This window comes from Alligator sinensis, unplaced genomic scaffold (genome assembly GCF_000455745.1).
Source record: "Alligator sinensis unplaced genomic scaffold, ASM45574v1 scaffold50_1, whole genome shotgun sequence".
NCBI lineage: Eukaryota > Metazoa > Chordata > Crocodylia > Alligatoridae > Alligator > Alligator sinensis.
In genome coordinates, this window is record NW_005842059.1 from 2,427,912 (window position 1) to 2,446,868 (window position 18,957).

The 18,957-nt window shown below is 53.3% G+C and overlaps 1 protein-coding gene across 6 annotated transcripts in view; it reads right to left on the reverse strand.

The window, feature by feature from the left end:
• SAMD4A (sterile alpha motif domain containing 4A) overlaps positions 1-18,957 on the reverse strand; it is a 172,663-nt gene that overhangs the window by 16,987 nt on the left and 136,719 nt on the right. For all 6 annotated transcript variants that reach the window (XM_006023098.3, XM_006023099.3, XM_006023097.3 and 3 more), the window contains 5 exons: positions 13,869-13,978; positions 12,453-12,539; positions 7,140-7,434; positions 5,744-5,829; positions 420-538 (listed from right to left, as the gene is read on the reverse strand). In XM_006023098.3, coding sequence (XP_006023160.1) covers positions 420-538; positions 5,744-5,829; positions 7,140-7,434; positions 12,453-12,539; positions 13,869-13,978 — 697 coding nt within the window. The remainder of the gene's footprint in view (positions 1-419; positions 539-5,743; positions 5,830-7,139; positions 7,435-12,452; positions 12,540-13,868; positions 13,979-18,957) is intronic.

Sequence of the window (18,957 nt, forward strand, 5' to 3'; positions counted from 1 at the left end):
CACACAGAGGGGTCCCTGTCCTCACGCCAAAGCAAGCTTGGTAGCTCCCCTAGGAAGCAAGAGCTTTGGGTTTGACTCCCAACTCCGCCCAGATTCCCTGGATGACCTTGGGTAAGTCACTTAACCTCCCCACCTGTAAAATGGGCACAGCGGACCTGCCTTTTCCCCAGCCCCTCTGCCTGGTCTACCTCCAGTCAGCAGGACCGGCGGGGAGTGCAGGCTGTACTACAGTACTGCAACAAGAACAAGGTGGAATATTTTGCCTGCCCTGGAGTTAACCAGCCCTGCTAATCAGATCCGCCCACGGGGGCTCCAATTAACACAGGACTCCAGTCGTCAGCCCTGTTGGCAACGTCCTGCCCTAGATACCCAAGCGCGCAGCCCAGCCGTTGCATCAGAGAGATGAAAGCCCCACGTACGTTCGCTGCTGCCGATATCCTGATATGTCTAGGAGGGATTTCCGAGGGAAAGACCGAAACAGTTTCTGCACCTGCTGTTTCCATGACAACAATCTTTTCTTCTGCGTCTCTGTGAAAGCCTGCCCAGAAAAGGGGGGAGAGAAAAAAAAAAAAACACAAAAAAAAAAACCAAAAAGAAAAGGAGTAAATGTTTTGTGGATGAGACAGTTGGGTATTTAAAAGGCGAAAAGGAAGAACAAGCAAGTTAACGTGTGCCCAGAGCAGCCCGGCTTTGGGCCATGAACACATACACAATCTCTGGCTTTCCAGCATCAGCTCCCGGCGGGGACGGCTCATCCTTTTCCCGCTTGGAGACAGACACAGGAGCAGACCGCTGTTTCCTCTGCATGGGTTTCCCAGGCCTGCAGAACCAGCTTCCTGCTCTGCCCGGGGGTTTAAAACTTCCCATGGCACTTCCCTGAAGCCCCTGACCCAAATTTGCAGCCCTGCTCTGCCACGGTGAGACATGCCGCCCTTGCACGGATGGCTGCATCTCTGTTCTGCGTTCGCCAAGAGTTGGAGGATTCCCCCGAGCTGTCAGACACCGCGAGGTGAGGACACCGTTACCGCTCCCCCCCGTTGTTACTGGCACCAAGATGGGAACAGCCTGGTTCTGCTACAAGAGCGATTCTCAACCCGCGTGCCAGGGCAAACATGATTCACTAGATAAACCAGGAGCTTTCAAACAGGCATTCATAGTGTTCAAACCATCCTCACCTACTGCGGTGTGTCGGCATCGTTGCAACAGAGGATTTTTCGGTGGTCAAAAAAAGGGAAAACTAAAAGCTGTCATTTTCTGAAGGGTGCCTCGAGTGTAATGAGGGGCTGTTAGGGCCTGACAAGGGGTGCCTCGAGTCTAAAAAGGTTGAGACCTGCAGGGCTACAAAAACCAGCCTGCTGATACACAGGAAGTGAAATCTGCTCTCCGTATCCGCGGTACGACCCTTCAACCCAACACATGGCTTTGGTTAAAAAAAATATATGTAAAAGCAAAGGATCAAATATTACCCTGCGAAGAAATCCAATTATATTTGGGCCTGAGGACAGATCTTGGTCATGATTCTCATCGCTTCTGACCTTCAAAGCTATTCACCAGGTCAGAGCACGGACCTGCAGTTCCTCGTGGGCTCCGTTTGGTCACAATGAATGAATGCACCTGATGGTTTCAGAGCTGGGACTGAGTCAGCGAGTTGCTCTTGCATCTCCCGGCACGTTGTCCAGAAAGCTGCCAAAGCAACTGCAAACTTCTGCACGCTGAGAGTCACAACAAGAACATGGTGCTTGGGCCCGGTGCCAGCTGCAACCAAGCGGCCTCGGGTTTAGCACCACATGCCTGACCTGAAGGGATCCCCTCCTGGGGAAGAGGGGTTGGAAGACCCCTCTAGCTCTACCAGCTTGGCACTGCCAGCTCGTACCCAGTGCAGTGGTTGTTTCTGGGTATCCAAACTGCGGCGGGGCACAGCTCCTCTTCTGTGCTGGTTACGTCTTTACATCCCAGCGTACGCCGTTCAGTCCCTAAAGCTGCTCTGAGACTGCTGTAGCGCTCAGGGCACCCCACCTCCACTCATGTGGCATCCTGGAGCGGTGGCGTTCATGCGACTATCTGCGATGCAAAGGAAGGGCCCAACCTGAGCCCGACGGCTCTGGGCAGCTACGCTGGTTAAGAGGCCAGTGTGTTGGAAGATGCATAAATGTCAAGGGTTGAAAATAATTATAGAAGTTAAGCTTGGGATTAAAAACTGGCGGCCTCGGGAAAGTAGGGCTCAATTAATGCTTCTTCACCAGCGTCCCAGATTCTCTCCTCTTTCCAGTGCTGCTCCATTTATAGAGCACCAGGACTGGGACTCTGGAGATCTGGGGTCTATTCCTGGATCTGCCACTATCTTGATGGGTGACCTTGGGCAAGTCCCTTTTCCCTCTGTGCCTGAGTTACCCCTGCTCTAAGATGGGCATAAGGGTCCTGGCCTCTTTTGCAAAGCATTCTGCAATCTGTGGCTTCTGAGTACAGTGGTGTGACTGCCTGTCACGTGCCCAGCACCTGAGCACAAATCCCACCTGAGGGGCCGCTGCAAAAATCAACTCCCCCATCTGCAGCGCAGGCCGTGCCCTTCCCCTTTCCCAGTCTCTTCACTGGCATCATCTCACCTGCCTCATCAAGACCAAGTTGCTGGTCTTCTCCTTCCAGGCTCTTTTCTCCTCTTTCTGCTCCCCAAGCATCAGCTCTGGGCCCATATGTCTGCCTCCCCCAGCCTGAGGAGAAGAAGACCCCCCCCAAAAAAACCCACCCCCTCCACACACTGCATCCCCTCAGCTGACAGCTGCCAGGTCCACATAGCAAACTTACTGTGCTCCATAGCAGCAAGAAGTCTTGCGGGCGATATCTTTTATTGGACCAACTATACGGTTGGGATAGATGGAGGCAAGCTTTCAGGGATCACAGGACCCTTCCTCAGGCCCCTGACCCAGAAGCAGACACAGCTGAGCTCAACACCAGATGAAACAAATGCTTCAATAAGTTCATTAGCACCTGAGAAGTGCAGGGGTTATGGATACCAGGAAGAATATTATCTCCTGGCCCCTCGCGACAACACCATCACCTCCGCACCGCCAAAGTGCAGCAGATAGCAATGTGTGCAATGGAAAATCCACAACCCAAAGGAAAAAGAAGCCAGACAACACAGCGACTTCTTCTTCCTAAGCCTGCGGGAGGAACGTAACGTCGTTCCCAAGGGGACTCATCATGCGCAGTCCCCGAGCTCACCGGCACAGCTCCACGTATGCCGGAGGACATCACAACATGCCGCTGGCCCAATTAAAGCACTCTCGCCTCTCGCATGTCTCCTGGCCCATCGTGGCAACGACATCACCTGCGCTCCATAGAGGCATCCCTGAGCCTGTGGCTCGGCTCCAGGCAGGCCCGAAGCCAGAAGCGGCGCAGCCACGTGTGCACAGCGCTGCAGGTGGGGATCGTCACCTTGGGGGCGGGAGAGCTGTCCCCGTCATCCCAGACTGCTGTGAAGGCATGCATGAGAGGACCCCACTCCGCAGCAAAGCGACCTTTGCTGTTGAGACCTGGGCAGTAAATGGGAAGCCCATGGGAGGAGGTGGGAGAGGAAGATGCCTCTCCCTGCTAAGAGGTGCTCCTAGGTCCAAGCATAGCCACAATGGCTGGACACCGAGGAGTATTTTACAGTGTCTGTTCAGAGGATGCAGAGAGGTCTTCATTCCCTTGGGGGTCAATCCTGCACCTTTCGCAGCCTCAGACTCTCTCTATGCTTGAAGAAGGGGGGTTGTGCCCAAAAGCTTGCAAAGAACAATTTCCCCAGCTGTTTAGTTGGTTTAATAAAAGATTTCACAGCCTCTGCATCCACCCTTGAGCGGGGGGGTTGGACCTCCCTTCCAGCCCTGCTTTTCTTTGCTGCTGTGATATAACATAAATGCAAGAGAAAAAACCTGGGGGTCTGCGGGACGTGACAGAAAAACCTGGGGCTCCCAGCTGGGAGACGAGGGGCGCAGGAACGCCGCTCTGCTTTGGTCATTGTTTTAAACACCAGCCAGGGCCGTCCTCTGATAACCATGGGCAGAGCACTGGAGCGCTCAGTGCAGTTCGCGCCCCCCTGCCCGGGAGAGGTGTCCAGGCACAACACCATTTCAGAAGCTGCAGTCTAATAAAAGCCCCCTCTATCTTTCTCGATAGCTTGGTTAACATCAGCGCTAAAGAGGAAGAGGGAAAAAGAGAGCGGCGAGGCAGCAGAACAGACTGCGGTGGCTTTCGCGAGGAGGCTGGATTGAGGAGCAGCAGTCCTGAATCCATGCGGGAGGGGGTTGGACCTGGCGACCCTCCATGTCCACCTCCCCAACTTGGTGGTTTTAGGACTTCAAGAGAAGACCTTGGTAGGAGCTGCAGTCATCTCACGGCTGACCACAAAGTGGTCAGAGGGGAAAAAAGAAAAAAAAATCTCCCTGCTCTTGGAAATGCACACAGAGCAGGATCAAAGGAGCTTTTCAGAGGGTTGCCAAGGCTTGGATGTGGTTGGGTTGGGGGAGAAGCTGCTCGTAAACCCACAAATGAGCAGCCCTGGGTACAGAGAAAGCAGGTGTGTGCCTCCGTGAGCTGCAGGAGCAAACCGACCACTTCACAGCAGCACGCAAATGCCCTAGTGCCACCGCTGCGTATTTCCAGCAGCTCCGCAGAAGCCGCCGATGCATCCCACCGGCGTGCTATGAATGGGAAAAAGGCTGTGGTTGCCACTGATGGGAGCTTTCTGCGAGCAGCTTCTTTTCCGGAGCATCAGTGTTGCAGAGTTAGAAAACCTCCCTCTTTGGCCCCAATTCAGGAAACCACGTGAGCACGCACTTCGTTAAGCACAAACCCAAGTTCCTGAATGGGGCACCTGCTGAAATCACAGCCCTTGCCGGTGCCCGAAGCCCAGCAGAGAGGGTTATTACTTAGGCATCATCTTCTCCCTGAGTTACTTTAACCTGGAGGGGATCAGGAACTCTGCCCTTTTGCCCAGCCGGCATACTGGAGGCTGGCATGCTCGCAGCAATCAGCATTTCCCTGACAACACGCTGCCAGCCCTTATCTCACAGGACCGCGCAGTTTTCTGCGTGCTTCCCGACTCTGCGATTATGCACAAGTGACTGACGCGTTGCCGGCTCGCAGCTTTTCCGGGATGGAAAGCATTTCGAGCTCCATCCAGGCACGTGGCCCCGCTTGTAACAACAGGTGCCGCACACACGTGCACAAGTGTGTGTCGTGTCAGCACGTGGGGCGGTGACTTAGGTCCGTGCCACACAGAGCACTGAGCACATCTGGATCGCCCTGAAGGGCGACCGGGAAAGTACCATTAAAAAGCACTGCTGCCTCAGGTACCAAAGCCGCAGCTGCTGGGAATGGATCTGCAGAACGCAGGGTGCAAAAGTCGCCGCGTGCTTGCTGCAAAATAGAAACCAGAGATGCCAGAGGCGGGTTTGGGCTGCCCAGTGGAAACCTCACATGCATTTTTCTTTCACGGGGTTGTCTTTCACCCAGTTGCTCATCCGATCGTCCTAGGCCGGGTGAATCTCTCAGCTCCAGCCCCGCTGCACGAGCCTAAAGAGACCTACGGTTCTGCGCATCATACTGGATTTACTGTCTGGTACGGCCTTGTTCCATCAGAATTACTATTAATACCCCCCCAAAATATTTGTGTTAGAAACCCAAATGTTTACATCAACAGAAACTTTGGAAACAGTTTCCAAGCAATGAGAACAACAGCACGATAAGATCCGTCACGACTCACCTCATGAATTAGACATTTGTCTATGAGCTGTAAATAGGAACTTATATTCTCCTCATCGGGTCTGGAAACCAAAAGCTGCGTGCACACTGCGAAGAGCAACCACAGCAGAAAGAAAAGATCATTAGGAAATGGCAAGCCGGGCAGGAAACGGGTGGCATCGTAAGAATGGGTTGAGAACTGCGCTCCCGTCCTCCTGAAAGCCGCTCTCATCAATGGAGCATTTGTCTAGAAAAACACCCTTCCACCATTCCAGCCATGCCCTTCTATATTTAGGATGAGATTTTGCTTTCAGTGACACTGGTGCGAATCCATTTAAGCCAACGAGGTTATACTGGGAATGATTGAGAGAAGGATCCATCTCCCTCCCCGCCCGGCTGCATTCTTGTATGCAAAAGATATCTTCAGAGAAAGAGCATGGCATGAAGGTCTACTGCTGCAGGGGACATATCTTACCCCCGCTGAAGTCAATGGCCAACCCCCTGGGGGACAACAGGATGGGGGACCCTCTCTGAAATCATGCCACGGAAGTGAAGGCACAAATTAACCTGCAACAGGTCTCGCATGGGGCATGTTGGGTTGAAGGCCAGAGGAGCTGCAGTGTCAGTAAGACCCCCCCACTTCACCCTAACAACCAGGGCTATAAACAACTCAAAAAGCTTGCCAAAATGGATGGGAGTCCTAGGTCCCCTTGGCAGCAGGGTCCACGGGCTGCCAGCAGGTGGAAGTGGCCGAGGGGAGACTTTTAGCCTTTCCTGTGTCTGAGCGGCACAGAGCAGAAGAGCCTGGCACAGGCTTTAAGAGAAGCTGCACCACCGTTCAGTGCTGAAGCACTTGCTCCCAGGCTAGCTCCCACCTCACCTGGCTGCACAGGGCCTAGCCTGGCCCTGGAGACAGGGTGGTCAACAGCGGTACCATGCCACAGTCACTGCTCTGGTGGCCCTACGGATGCTGCCTTAGATGGGGCACAGCAGGAGAAACCCCCCAGCTAGCCCCCTTCCTGGCCATGTGTGCACCCCCTTCTCCAGCCAGCCACCTCCCCTGGGGCAGCCTGTCTCTCCACCCCTCCTTCTCCTCCTCGTCTGCAGGGGTGTAGCTGGCAATCCCCAGCCCTCGAGCACAGAGGAACGATGTTGGATGTAGTCCTGTCTCTGCTGCGTGATCGTGGCTGAAGCATTTCAGTCCTCCAGGCCTCTGCCCGCCATGTGAATGGCCTCCGGCTATTTATACTGTGATCTCTGTGGCATAGGGGCTGTCCTGCCTCATGTCTGCACTGTTCCCAGTGTGAGGGACCCCATCACGTCACCGAGGGTGGCAGTGGGGTGGTTGGGAAGCAGGGGCATCACCGCAATGAACCCCAATCTCACCAAGAGGAACAGTGAAACCCGTAGCGACTTACCTTTGCCCATCACTCTGGTGAACTGCCCGGGGAGGTCTCCTTCGGGCAAAGGGGCCCCTCCCGACTCACCCTCACAGCCGGGCAAGTGGTGCTGCTGCATGCCCCCCGAGGCCGAGTCCTTGCCGTCGGAGACCTGGCCGTCGGAGCCGATCAGGGAAGGCGGGTGGTGAGAGTCCGGGTCCCGGCTGTGCTCGTCGGGGCTGGCGCTGGGGGAGCAGTACGCTTTGATGGGGGTGAGGATCATTTGGTGCAGCTCCTGGAGTGGGACCCGCAGGTTGCCGCCTTCCAGGATGTCCTGTGGGTGCAAGTCAACACGTGCCATCAACCACCTGCCGTGAACATGCCTTTCGGCAGCCCGCACCTCTGCCATGAACATGCTGGCAGCCCTGGCAGGTGGCTGAAGACAAGACCCCCTGTAGAAAGGCTGCCGGCTTTTGCTGCATAGGGTGGGGCACGTCCGGCAAGTTATTTTGTGAGGTTAAATCCTTCAAAGGATCTGTCCAACTTCGGAGCAGGCGGCGGCCGTGTGTGCATGGGCCGACGGTTACACGGAGGGGCCCTGAGCCTCTCTGGGCCCCGCAGGCAGAAGAGGGAGGGGTAGCCCAGAGACCCTGGTGGCAACAGATGTGAACCCACTCTTGAATTGGGGGGAATGTCTGGGGGCAGAAGGAGCAGAGATCCATCCAGACAGCACCCATTTTTTGCTGAAAGCTATCACAGGCATTGCAGCCTGAGTGGGCTGGAGAGACTCTGAGAAGCATTAGCCTGCAGTGTCGGGAGAGGAAGCAGAGTGATTTAGCGAGGGAGATGGTGGAGAGGAGGGAGCCAGCCTGGAAGGGATGTCTGCGCAGCGGCTGGGTTTTTCTCAGGGGCGTTTGACCGTGCTAGAAGATTTGGGAGCAGCGAGTGGGCTCTGGGAAGGCAGCTGCGCCAGTCAGAGCAGCTAGGGAGAGAAGTGGTGTCGCCGGCTCTTGCAAGACTTGTGATTTGCAAAACTTCTCGTGATCCCGCAGCTGCTGGCATCTTAGGGGCCTGTGAGAAGTTCTGCTTTCCTGTTTGTCAAAACTGTTTCTGGCTGCAAAGGGCAGCTGTAAAACCAGAACCTAACCCCCCTGCAATCACAGCACCCACATTTAGCGCTCCCTGAACTCTCACATCCACTCTCACAAACCTGAACCCAAACACTCACTTCAGGGGTCTAGTTGCTAATCAGAGAAGGTGGGAAAGAGAATGAGAGTGGCAGGAAAAGCCAGGCAAAAATGCACGTAGGGTCCAGGAAGCACTACCTGGCTGGACATGAGATAGCAGGGAGGGACCGATTTCACTGGAGGTCTCCATAGGCAAAACCTGGTAATGCTGGTGTCAACTGGGATTTTTGCTGTGGCCTTCAATGGGGTCAGGACCTTATTACAAATGGGATCTCAGCCCCCACAAACACCTGCACTGTTCCCAGCAGCTGACAACAAGACATGGGGGTTTCTCAATCCCATCTGACCGCAGCTGAAGGTGTGAGCGTCACTGCTGCTTGTCTTTGCAAGGGGTCCAATCCTGCCGTCTCCTCTCCAGGAAAATCCCAGGAACCAGGAGGAAGGACTGACTCCTGGTCTTAATAGAGGTCAGACAAGACCGTCTTGTTGCTGCCTTCACAGAGCGCTGGGTTTGCTGTCAGCAGCTCCTGCGGCACCACGTGTTGTCCCGTGGAAGGAGGCAGAGAGGCAGCTCTGCACGATAAAGCAGAGGCCGAGCCATGGCCCGTCTGAGCCATGGGATGAGGATGAACGGTGCCCTCGTGCCGACTGCCCGCACCTCCCCTGCTCTCAATGGCACACACTGTTTGGGGGGATGTTTCCCGCAGGATCAACTGGCTGCAACCACTCCAAAGACTGAAAACAGGGTGTGAGCAAAAGATCACGTCTCGCACTCTCCTGCTTTGCCAAAAGAAAAAGCTGGAAGGGAACTTGCAGCACAAACACATGCTCTTCAGTAACTCAGCCCAGAGGTGGCTTTTGTGGAGGGGCTTCACTCAAAACATCCTCATGGTATAATCACAGTCCCGGCAAAGCACGCTGAGTTGCTAATGTTCAATAGCAAATCCTATTAGTTATCCCCTCTGGTTTTATAGCAAGCGTAGCTTGCTGCGTCTGCCAAACTTGGGCTACATTCCTGTATTAATGACAGCCAATCAATACCATATTTCAAACTGCCCGCAGAGAAAGAGGAGAGGAGGCTGGGAAATTGCCTAGAAAGCACATTGACAAAGCAAACTCAATCCAGCAGGCCGTCTCCCATTTTCAACTAGTGTTATTAATGTACAGAGGCAAATATGGCTTTATTAGCTCCTCCGGCTCCATATATCTCATCCCATGTTAGATGTGAGTGCAGCCATGGGTTTAGCAAAACACCGGCCACAAGCAACGCGCAGCATTTTTATCCAAGTGCCCAAAGCAGGCGGCTGCGCTCTTCGCAGGGTGATCATCGGTTCAACCTAACCCAATGGTGTGGAGTAGGGTGGAGCTGATGATAGAAGGGTTGGACCGTTGCTTCTCTAAATTATGCAGAATTCACTTATTTTCTCATGAAAAAAACAAAAGATTCTGCCTCTGCTTGCAAAGGTGACCTGCTGAATGGGAGCTGGCGCTGGCCATCTTCCCTCGAAGATTCACCGCCGGAGCCGAGTCCTGCAGTGGAAGTCTGAAGATGCCGTGACCCCGGACCGGTTCTGCTGAGAAGGAGGGGCAGGAGCTCTCCCCTTGGCACGGTCCCGTATCCCAGGCTAATCTGGCAGGCTCCTTCCTTTGAGGTGCAGCAGGAGACGAGGGCCCCGTGGGTAATCGTGTGGCACCACCAGCCACGGATCTTCAGTCAAGGAAATGAGTAGCAGTGACACACGTGACACCGTGCCTCCTGGAAGAGTCCTTTGCACCCCACTGGGCACCTTAAGTTTCGTGCAGGGGTACAATGTGCACGTGCGAGCAGTGTGGGGAGCAGCTACAGTCACTGCAGGGAGGTGACAATATTTAAGCCGTGCTCATTATCAGCTGCAGAAGAGGCATCTGGTACTTCTGTAACCTGGACACTGATCACCATGTGCAGGAAAGATCTGCCCTGTTGACACTTTACCCACGAATCAATTGGTTCCTCAGCCTGCAAAGGCTAAATACTCCCCAAACATGTCTGTTCCAGGAAACAAAAGGTCTGTGGCTTCCCCAGGACTACGTATAGGTGTGCTGGAAGCTGCAGTGGGCGAGGAGTTGAGGGAGCAAAAATTCTGGCCCATCAGCATCCGCGCTCACACACGACAGGAGACTGGGTGACATGGACCTGTGTCCTGACCCAATCAATGGCTGTCCTTACGTGAAGTCAAGTCACCTTTCTATTGGTGTATCTGTGGGCCCCTCTACACATTACATTTATGCTGCAATTAATGTGTAAATCGTGGCAAACCAGACATAAAAATGCTGCATAACTTGGGTGCATCTACATGTGCGCTTTACTGTGGAGTAGACTAATTAGCTCTGTAGTAATGCATCGCAGTCTACACGTGCACTGGTATTAGGGTGCAGTAAATTAATTAAGTCTGCCATAAGGTAGCACTGTTGGGGACAGTGCCATCTTACAACAGAGTCATTCAATGCAATTAAATGCACGTGTAGACGATGACCACAAGGTGCAAACTGCATCCAGCCAGCCTGGGGCCAGGCCCCTGGCTCCTGCCAGCCCCTCTGCCACCCAACACCACTACCCGGAGCCCAGGGCTGACCCCCCCATGCTCCCTGCCAGCCCAGAGCTGCTCTACTCCGACTCAAATAGCTGTGATCCTGGCTACACACGTAGACGCTCTACTCAGGACCAGCTGACTCCAGCTCAAACTGCTCCGGAGTTTATGATGTCACATTAATTTCATGTATAGATACACCCGTTATGTAGAACATTTTTATGGCTGGTTTGTCCAGTGCCTTACACCAAACTTGTGACATGTCTGTGACTGCTGCAGACTGGGGCCAACAATCAGCTGATTGTCAGCCCCAACGCCAGGATCGCACCAGGGTCTCAAATCATCACTGTGGACTGCCATTCCCGGCCCCAGGATGCACTGGGCTGAGGGCACCTGGATCCCAAATTACTGGTGCAGGGGGAGTCCAGGGTCATGATCCCAGGCTCCCTTTGCACTAAGTAGAAAGGCTGCAATTGGGATCTGATCCCAAAATTGTACATTCTGCCATGCACGTGTGGCAGGGCAGGAGACAGGACTATTAGGATAAGGGCTCAGATCCCGTGGCACCTTTACGTGACTGAATGCCAGGGCTCTGTGTCCACATGTGGGTACTGTCACGCTCCTTACCAAGCAACTAACCAGGAAAAACTTGCGAGTATAAACCAGACCTCAGTCTGTCCATGAGCATCTGTGTCGTCCCTGATGCTACCACACCTGCTATCTACCCTACTGTGGTATCAGAAACCACCCACAACCACTGGTTCTTCTCCCAGAGAGAGGTCGACTAGAACTGGTGCTGCTGGTATTTCCTGCCTGATCCTGATCCAACACCATAAGGGTGGGTTAGGTCAACAGCAGAGCTCCCCTCAGCATCAGGACTTGAGTCTTTCATCAACCAAAGCATCGTTGCTTGCTATAAGCATCAGCAAGTCAAAGCCACGACATGTCAGTCTGAGCTAGGGAAGGATGCTGCAGTGGGGAAAACCAAGCTGGAGCTCGCTCTTTCCACACAAACTTCCTCCATTTTTCAAAATCACCTTGGCTGGACTCGCAGAGAAACCAAATTTGCCTTTTCAAGTGCAGGGCCAGGCCGTGGCCTGTGCACGGTACCCACACAGGACAGCAAGGGGCTGACAGCTGCCCCCTAACTGGCTCCTTGCACTGGGTGGCAGAAGCAGCTTCCACAGAAGCACCATTCTCCAACTCGTGCTGGGAAGGGCTGGGTAGGAGCAAGGACGAGCAGAGCATTGGTCCCAACTGCAATGAGCCAGGCAGCATTAGTGCACTCATTCGGATGGCCAGGGAAGGGTATATGCACCCCTGGCTGGAGAGAGGCTGGAGGGTATATGCACCCCTGGCTACAGAGAGGCCAGTGATAACTCTCTGAAGGATTCAAACAGAAGCTCATGCTTGGGAGAGCAGTGGTTCCCCAAAGGTGGAAACACCAACAATGGATTTGGTCCATTTGGCCCTCTATACCTGAAGGACCCAGCCGAGAGACCTGACCAATGTGTATTTTATCCAAGAATTAAGTCCTTGCTATTCTTGCAGTCGACCAAGAAAGAAGAAGAAACGTAGCTGACTCACGGCCGACTTACCCTTTCTAGTGACTTGAGAAGGTTTTGTCTCTCTTTCAGCTTCTGGATGCTGATGACTATTTTGTGCCTTGCACCTTTGGTAACGTTCTGGAATAAAAATGTCACAAAACCTGACGTTAATGTTCCCACCAGATGACAGGTCATACACGAGCCTTTTCTTTCCAGTGAAAAACCTTGCTGAAAATTAAACAAACCCCTGAATTCAGGGATTTGCAGAGAGGCTGAGAGTCTCAGGAAACAACCTGGAAACCCACTGAAGCTCTAGATTTCCTGCTGGCGTGCCCACCCTCCTCCGGAGCGGTTATCTTTATACGCTCTCCCAAGGGAAAACTTTTAAATATAATGTCGGGTCTAGGAGCCGCCTAGCTGACTGCCAGCGCCCAGTTTTGTTGAGATTGGTGGGAAGTGAGAAAACAGACCCTTTAGGACTTGCTATTTCCTAGCAGTTGCCCACAATTCTCTGCACGGCTGACTCAGTCGCCCTTCGTCTCTTGGAGGGGAATGGATTGACATGAATAGCAAATACGCTGACAATAACAGCAGGATCCCAAAAGGACTGCCCATGTTATTGGGTTGGGAGGGGGGGAATTAATGGGAAAGGGGATTGATTTTCAGGTGAGTTTTACACTCTTCTACACAAGATGCGTTAATGCGGAGACGCATGCAAAAGAAACCCAAGCAACCCCCTGCCCCCAGCTTCTCCAAGTGAGGAATCAAAATGAGTGCCACCCCCCAGGCCTCCAGCTTCGTGCTCAGTTCATTCTCCAGGGTTACTCCAGCACTCAACGAACACGTAACACCGCTGGTGCCCCAACCTGGTCCCCAGAACACCAGAGTGACCGGGCACTGGGTCTAGCCAGCAGTTTTCAGAAAGTCATGGGACTTTTGCAATCTTGGCTTTCAGTTTGCTAAGTTCCTTTCTTCTAGAAGCCGCTCTGCCACTGGGGACTCTAGAGTACTAACAGGACTTCGAAGAAGAGTGAAGATGCTAATCACATCTCTTTCTCTCAAAGACAGCCTGGGAAGAAAGGGAACAAGGGGGAGATTTTTGAAGATACCAGCAGTTGAAATGGGAGCGGGATGCCCCAATGCTGTTTGTACCTGTGAAAATCTCTCCAAGATTTTGCGGTGAAATGCCGTCCTCACTGACACCAATGCACCATTCCCGCAGACTTTATTGGGAAGAGGATTTAATCGTTTGAGTCCAACAACAAACAGTTGGGTACGTCACTTTGCAGCACCGAATGAGTTCTTCTGCAACCCTCCTTAATGCATAATGCAGCAAATATAGTGATGCTTTTAGGGAAACCTGTCTACCCACCCAGCAAGCGTGGCTTTTGCAACTGTGACAATAGCAGAAAAAGAACAAAATAAAAGAAACGGGGCTAATTGTTTCATGCCTAATTGGGAACATACTTGCGCCTCGAGCTGGCACTCGGTAAGGGCCATCATTTCTTCGTAGGTCATCTGAGAGAAGAGAGCTGCATACTTGTGTAAGCGGAGGCTCTTCAACCAGGCAGGAACATCTGGGGAACAAAGGCAGAGGGGCAAAAAAAATACCCTTTTATTTTATTGTGCTGGTTAACAACAGTGTAAAATCAACCGCAACAGGGGGAGTTTATTAGGTTATTGTTTCCGTGGGTTACCCACGGGATGGTTATTCTCTGATAGCTTCAAAAGTTTTATTGCACTTTAACGTGAACAACGGGGACCTGAAGATGCCTGAGGACATAACTCCCAAACTCCTGCTGATTGCAATAGAACCGAAGAAGTCTCTCCAATGGCAGGATCTGGCCCTTTATATCAGACATTTCCTAATAGACTACAATGCGCTCTGTGAGCTGCCCAGAACCTGCTTGCTGTCTTTTAAAGATCCCATTTAATTCTCTGCTCCCTGGCTATTGCTCAAGTAGCTGTCTTCCATCCGAGACAGAAATGCTGGAGCTGAGGCCTGTTCCAAAGGTCACTGCAGCCAGGTTGGTGCAGGCCTTATCCATCCCTAGGGATGGGCACAGTCAAGTGTCTAAAACAGCTGTCCTGCCTTAAAATGTGATTGCAGACTACTGCAACTCCATCACTGCTCAGCAGGACGGAGGGTGGCTTGGCACCTGTGCAGAGTGGGGGGTATGTCCCGTGTGTGCATGCCAATGCAAAGCCCCTCTTTAGGTGTGCTACATGTGTAACATGGGGTTTGCACCAGGACAGCTCAGCTCACCACCGGGCTAAACGGCCCCAACATGGGGCCCATTCCAACAGGGCAAGGTGGGGGTCACCTTGGTGCAGTCAAAGAAGGCAGCCAGAAATATCCCCAGGTCAGGCAGGTGCCTCCTGTTGGTGTTTTCTGGAAGGCAGAAACCTGAGCAACGAGGATGACTGTCCAGTAAGATGGCAGTGAGCCCATGACTGCTTGCATTATGGGCATTTACAGACATGCTCTGGGGGGAGGCAAAGAGGGGGTGCTTTAATTAAAGCGGCTTCAAGAGCTGCTCTAATTAAAGCACCCGGGAGTGTCACATGTATCAGCGTCCCCGTGCTGAAAAATGGCGGCAAGGCTGCTTTAACTAAAGCTCGTGGACTGAGCTTTAGTTAAAGCGCCCCTGCTGCCATTTTTCAGGGCGGGGAAGCTGATGCATGTGACCCTGGGGCCTGCTGGAGCATGGCAATTACGATTCATCGAGTCTCCTCCGACTTGCTGTAATTACACCAGACCGGCCTCTCTGCACGTGTATAGGCGCTCAATGTGATGCATCTGATGAGCTGACCTTTGGTTTGCGAAAGCCTGTGCTCTCCTATTTGGCAACCGTTGATCTTTTGGATGCACAAGAGGTCCATCACACCAAGACCTCCAGCACGTATACCTAGGCAAAGGTATGGAGGAGTGGAGGCTGCCCTAGACCTACTGTTCCCCCTCTAGACCATTGAGACAGACTGTAAAGGCCGGACCGAGTCCAGACGGTCAGTGCTTCGATGCTTGTAGCTTCTGCCAAAAAGCAATGGATAAGAACTGCTGCTGACTCCTTTAACGCCTCAGCAAGGGTGCATTTCTGCCCGGGTGATGTCCCTTGGCCTTTCTGCAACCAAGGAGTACCCTAGCAGTGGGGAGCTAAGGTTTTGCAGCAACTTATACTCGCTTTACTTCGGGGGTTGTGACATTGTGGTATTTTATAGGAGCTCCCTGCCACAAGCAGCCCCGAGCCCTGCAGCCGGATGCAGCTTACGGTCATACCCAGGACCCGCTGTCATTCTGCAGGTGAACTCACAGAGACCCTGGGCTGACAGCAGCGAGGCTTAAACACACCCAACTGCCTGACTGAACAAGGCTCAGCTTCAACAAGGACAGGGTTTTTAAAGGTATTTAGCCACAGGCGAGCCCGGCACCTAAAAACCTTTATCAGTTTCTTGCACCATGTGCCTAAGGCTATGCATATGCTTAAACAGGGGCCTGCTGATTATACAGTATTACAACCTGAACCTATGCTTTCTAATTGAATGTCACCTTTGTTTTAGAGGCAAGAATTCTCATAGGCAATCTTTCATTGAACCAACTGCATGGCTGGCACAGACATCGGCAAGCTTTTGGGTATCACAGGACCCTTGCTTGGGCCTCTCTGTCTAACGCACCGCACACCATTAACATTTGAAGCAACCACGGCTGTGATCCTTATAGTGGTTCACAGCTCTGGTCTTGATCCCGCGCCCAGCTGTGCTGGGTGCTGCATGAAACACGGAGCTGACAATCCAAGCATAAAACAAGTGACGCGGGATGGAGACAGAGAGACGGGAGAGAACAAGGAAACAAGGGAACCGACAAACCGACATAGCTTCGGACTGTATGAAAAACCATGGCAGCCCCTCATTCTACTTCACTGTTTTCAAATGCAACTGGAGATGCCAAATTTTACTGACTCTCACGGCCAAATGCAGCGATGGACACGTGCGCAACCAGCAGCTCAGGAGTTCCGGTTCAGAGAGGACACAGGGATCTTTGTTGCCTGTTTGCAGTTCATTCCTGTCCAGGGTGAGGGTGGGCTCATCTTCAAAGCCTCCCCACACCCCCTGCACATACCCCACTGGCTCCATTTCCCTGCAACCTTCCCCTTGAAAAGGCACAAGAGACACATCTTGTTCTGGGTATGCCACCGAACTAAGACCTCATGGGCATGTCTGTGCTGCTCAGCTGTGATGCCAGACACGTACCCATAAGTCTTGCTTCTCTGCAGTGCTGCACTAAGGCACCAACGTCCGACCAAGGAGACAGCACGTGCAGTGTAGACGTGGTATGTGTCAGTGTGGCACAGATGCACCCAAAAGCATCCTCCCTTCTTGGATCACAGCATCCTGGATACTGGAGGATCCTTTACTGGGTAAAGTCAAGAGCAAAACCCTTGTTGGCTTGTGACTAGGACGTGGAAGTTTTGACAGTGGCCCTGGGCTTTGTGGCCTGGTATGAGCAAAGCCCAGGATCTGCTGCACTGTAGGACAGGGCAAAGGGAGCCCAAATTCGTTCGGGGGTGAGGGGCAGGTCCATCCCAGATGCTGCAGCAACAGCTGGGCAGTTCCTCTGCAGTGTGGGAGGCAGGGTTTGTGCTCTGGCTGGGGTTTTAGCAAGACAGCTTGCACGGCAGGGAGATCAAGTCCAGCCAGCCACCCTCTGCTCTGAGATCTCCTGGCTCCATGGTGTCAGAGCAAGCTCTCACGCCCTGGGGCACTGGGTGCAACAGGCTGCTGGGAAGTCTCCAGGCTTGTTTCTTACCACTGGGATCAACAGTGGCTGGGGAAGAGTCAGCGGGGCAAAGCCCCTCAGAGCCGTGGTCACCACCCGGGGACCCGTGCACAGATCCACACAACTGCACCTACAAAGGTGACCTTGTAGGAATTAAGAAAGGCAATGTAATAAGGGATGGGATGCTTTATGAGAAGGAAGCACGAGGATCAAAGGAATCTGTGATTTGAGAGGTGCAAGAGACAGAGGTGCACACGCATACACATGCACATACACATGCACGGTGGCAGGATGAAGTGTGATAAGTAAGCCACAGATGTGCTGCTGTAGGAGAAAAACTGGGGGGACGAGGTGTCAAGGATGTTGTCTCCAGGAGACCCACCAAGAACGAGCAAAGAAAGCAAGACGGTTTAGTGGACTGGGAAGGACAACATGAGTTTGGCCCCGTTCTGACCAGTTTGTGGCCCTCAGGGGAAGGCGATGCAATGAGAAATCTAGGGGGGTAGAAGAGAGGCACGAAAGATGGATTCAGCCCGCTTGGGACAGCGAGACTCTCCCTCGTTAGCCCAGTGGTGCATACTCTGATCAAGTGCTTGTCACTGTAATTAGTGCGGGGGTGCGGCCGTTAATTAGGATTGTAACATTGCTCCCTAATGCACAGCCAGTCTTTTGCTATGGCATTTGAGAGCGTTCATTTAAGGGGAGTGTAGAACCGTCACTGGCCTTTGGATTTAATAAAGGCGTTTTAGCCGAATAACTGACTGGGTCGTTCCACTTCCAAGAGGCTGCGAGAGCAATCTCAGCACCCAACTGGGACAATTTGGTCCACGGCGTCCGAACCCCACAGAAGAAGAGACGTCGCAGAGCCACACAGCAGCTGTTCAGAGCAAGGCCGCTCCATTTCCATGCCAGGGAACAGGCCGCGGTCTGGCTCCGAGCACTGGCCTCGTTGGCAGGTCTTGGGATCGGCTTTCTTCCGTACCTCCCAGCCTTGACCCCGCGTGCACGGGAGCTGTTTGCTGCCAGGCCTCACCCCAACCTCAATGCATAAGCAAGCAGAGGATCGAAGACACGTCCGGGCAGTCACATTCCCTTCCCATTCCTGGGCCTCCATCTCCCTTCAAGGTCAGGCCTGGCATTTCAGTGACATTCCTTGAATGCTACATTGCAAAAGACAAAGGAGGACATGGCTCTTGCACAGCACCAGCGGGATCTGGCCATGCACCAAGCGGGGCAGGTGTAAGATAAACAGGGTACCGGACAGACCGGCTGTGCCAACTGCCCCGTTAGACCCCACAGAGCAACTCCGAGGTGGCGAGAACAGCCACAGACGGGCTCCTGTTTCTAACAGGGACGGATGAGACCCAGCCCAGGAGGGTCTCCTGGTGCAATTTGACCTCCCGGGCACACAAAACACCCTGCAGTTGTAGTCTTGCATCTTGGCACAGCGAGTCGGAGCTGTCCCCATGTCCCCAGGGGACATCTGGCTTCAGCATTCATGCACCTGCCAGGGAAGCAGGTTCATCATTCAGGAAGAGGTGCTACCGCTACGTACCAGAGGGTTTTCCAGATGGCTCTCGACCTCTGGGACAATCAACCCTCAAGTTCTGCAGAAGGGTGGATCGAAGCTGTGTCTGCTCCGTCTTTACCCGCTAACGGTCACCCCTTCTCCATCCCAGAGCCATGAGAAAGCGTGCTGTGGGTTGCCGGTAACGGACTGGGGTGTGCTAGTAGTGCAGAGCCCGCAGCAAGCGGCTGCTGGGGACAGCTGCCTCTCCCCCA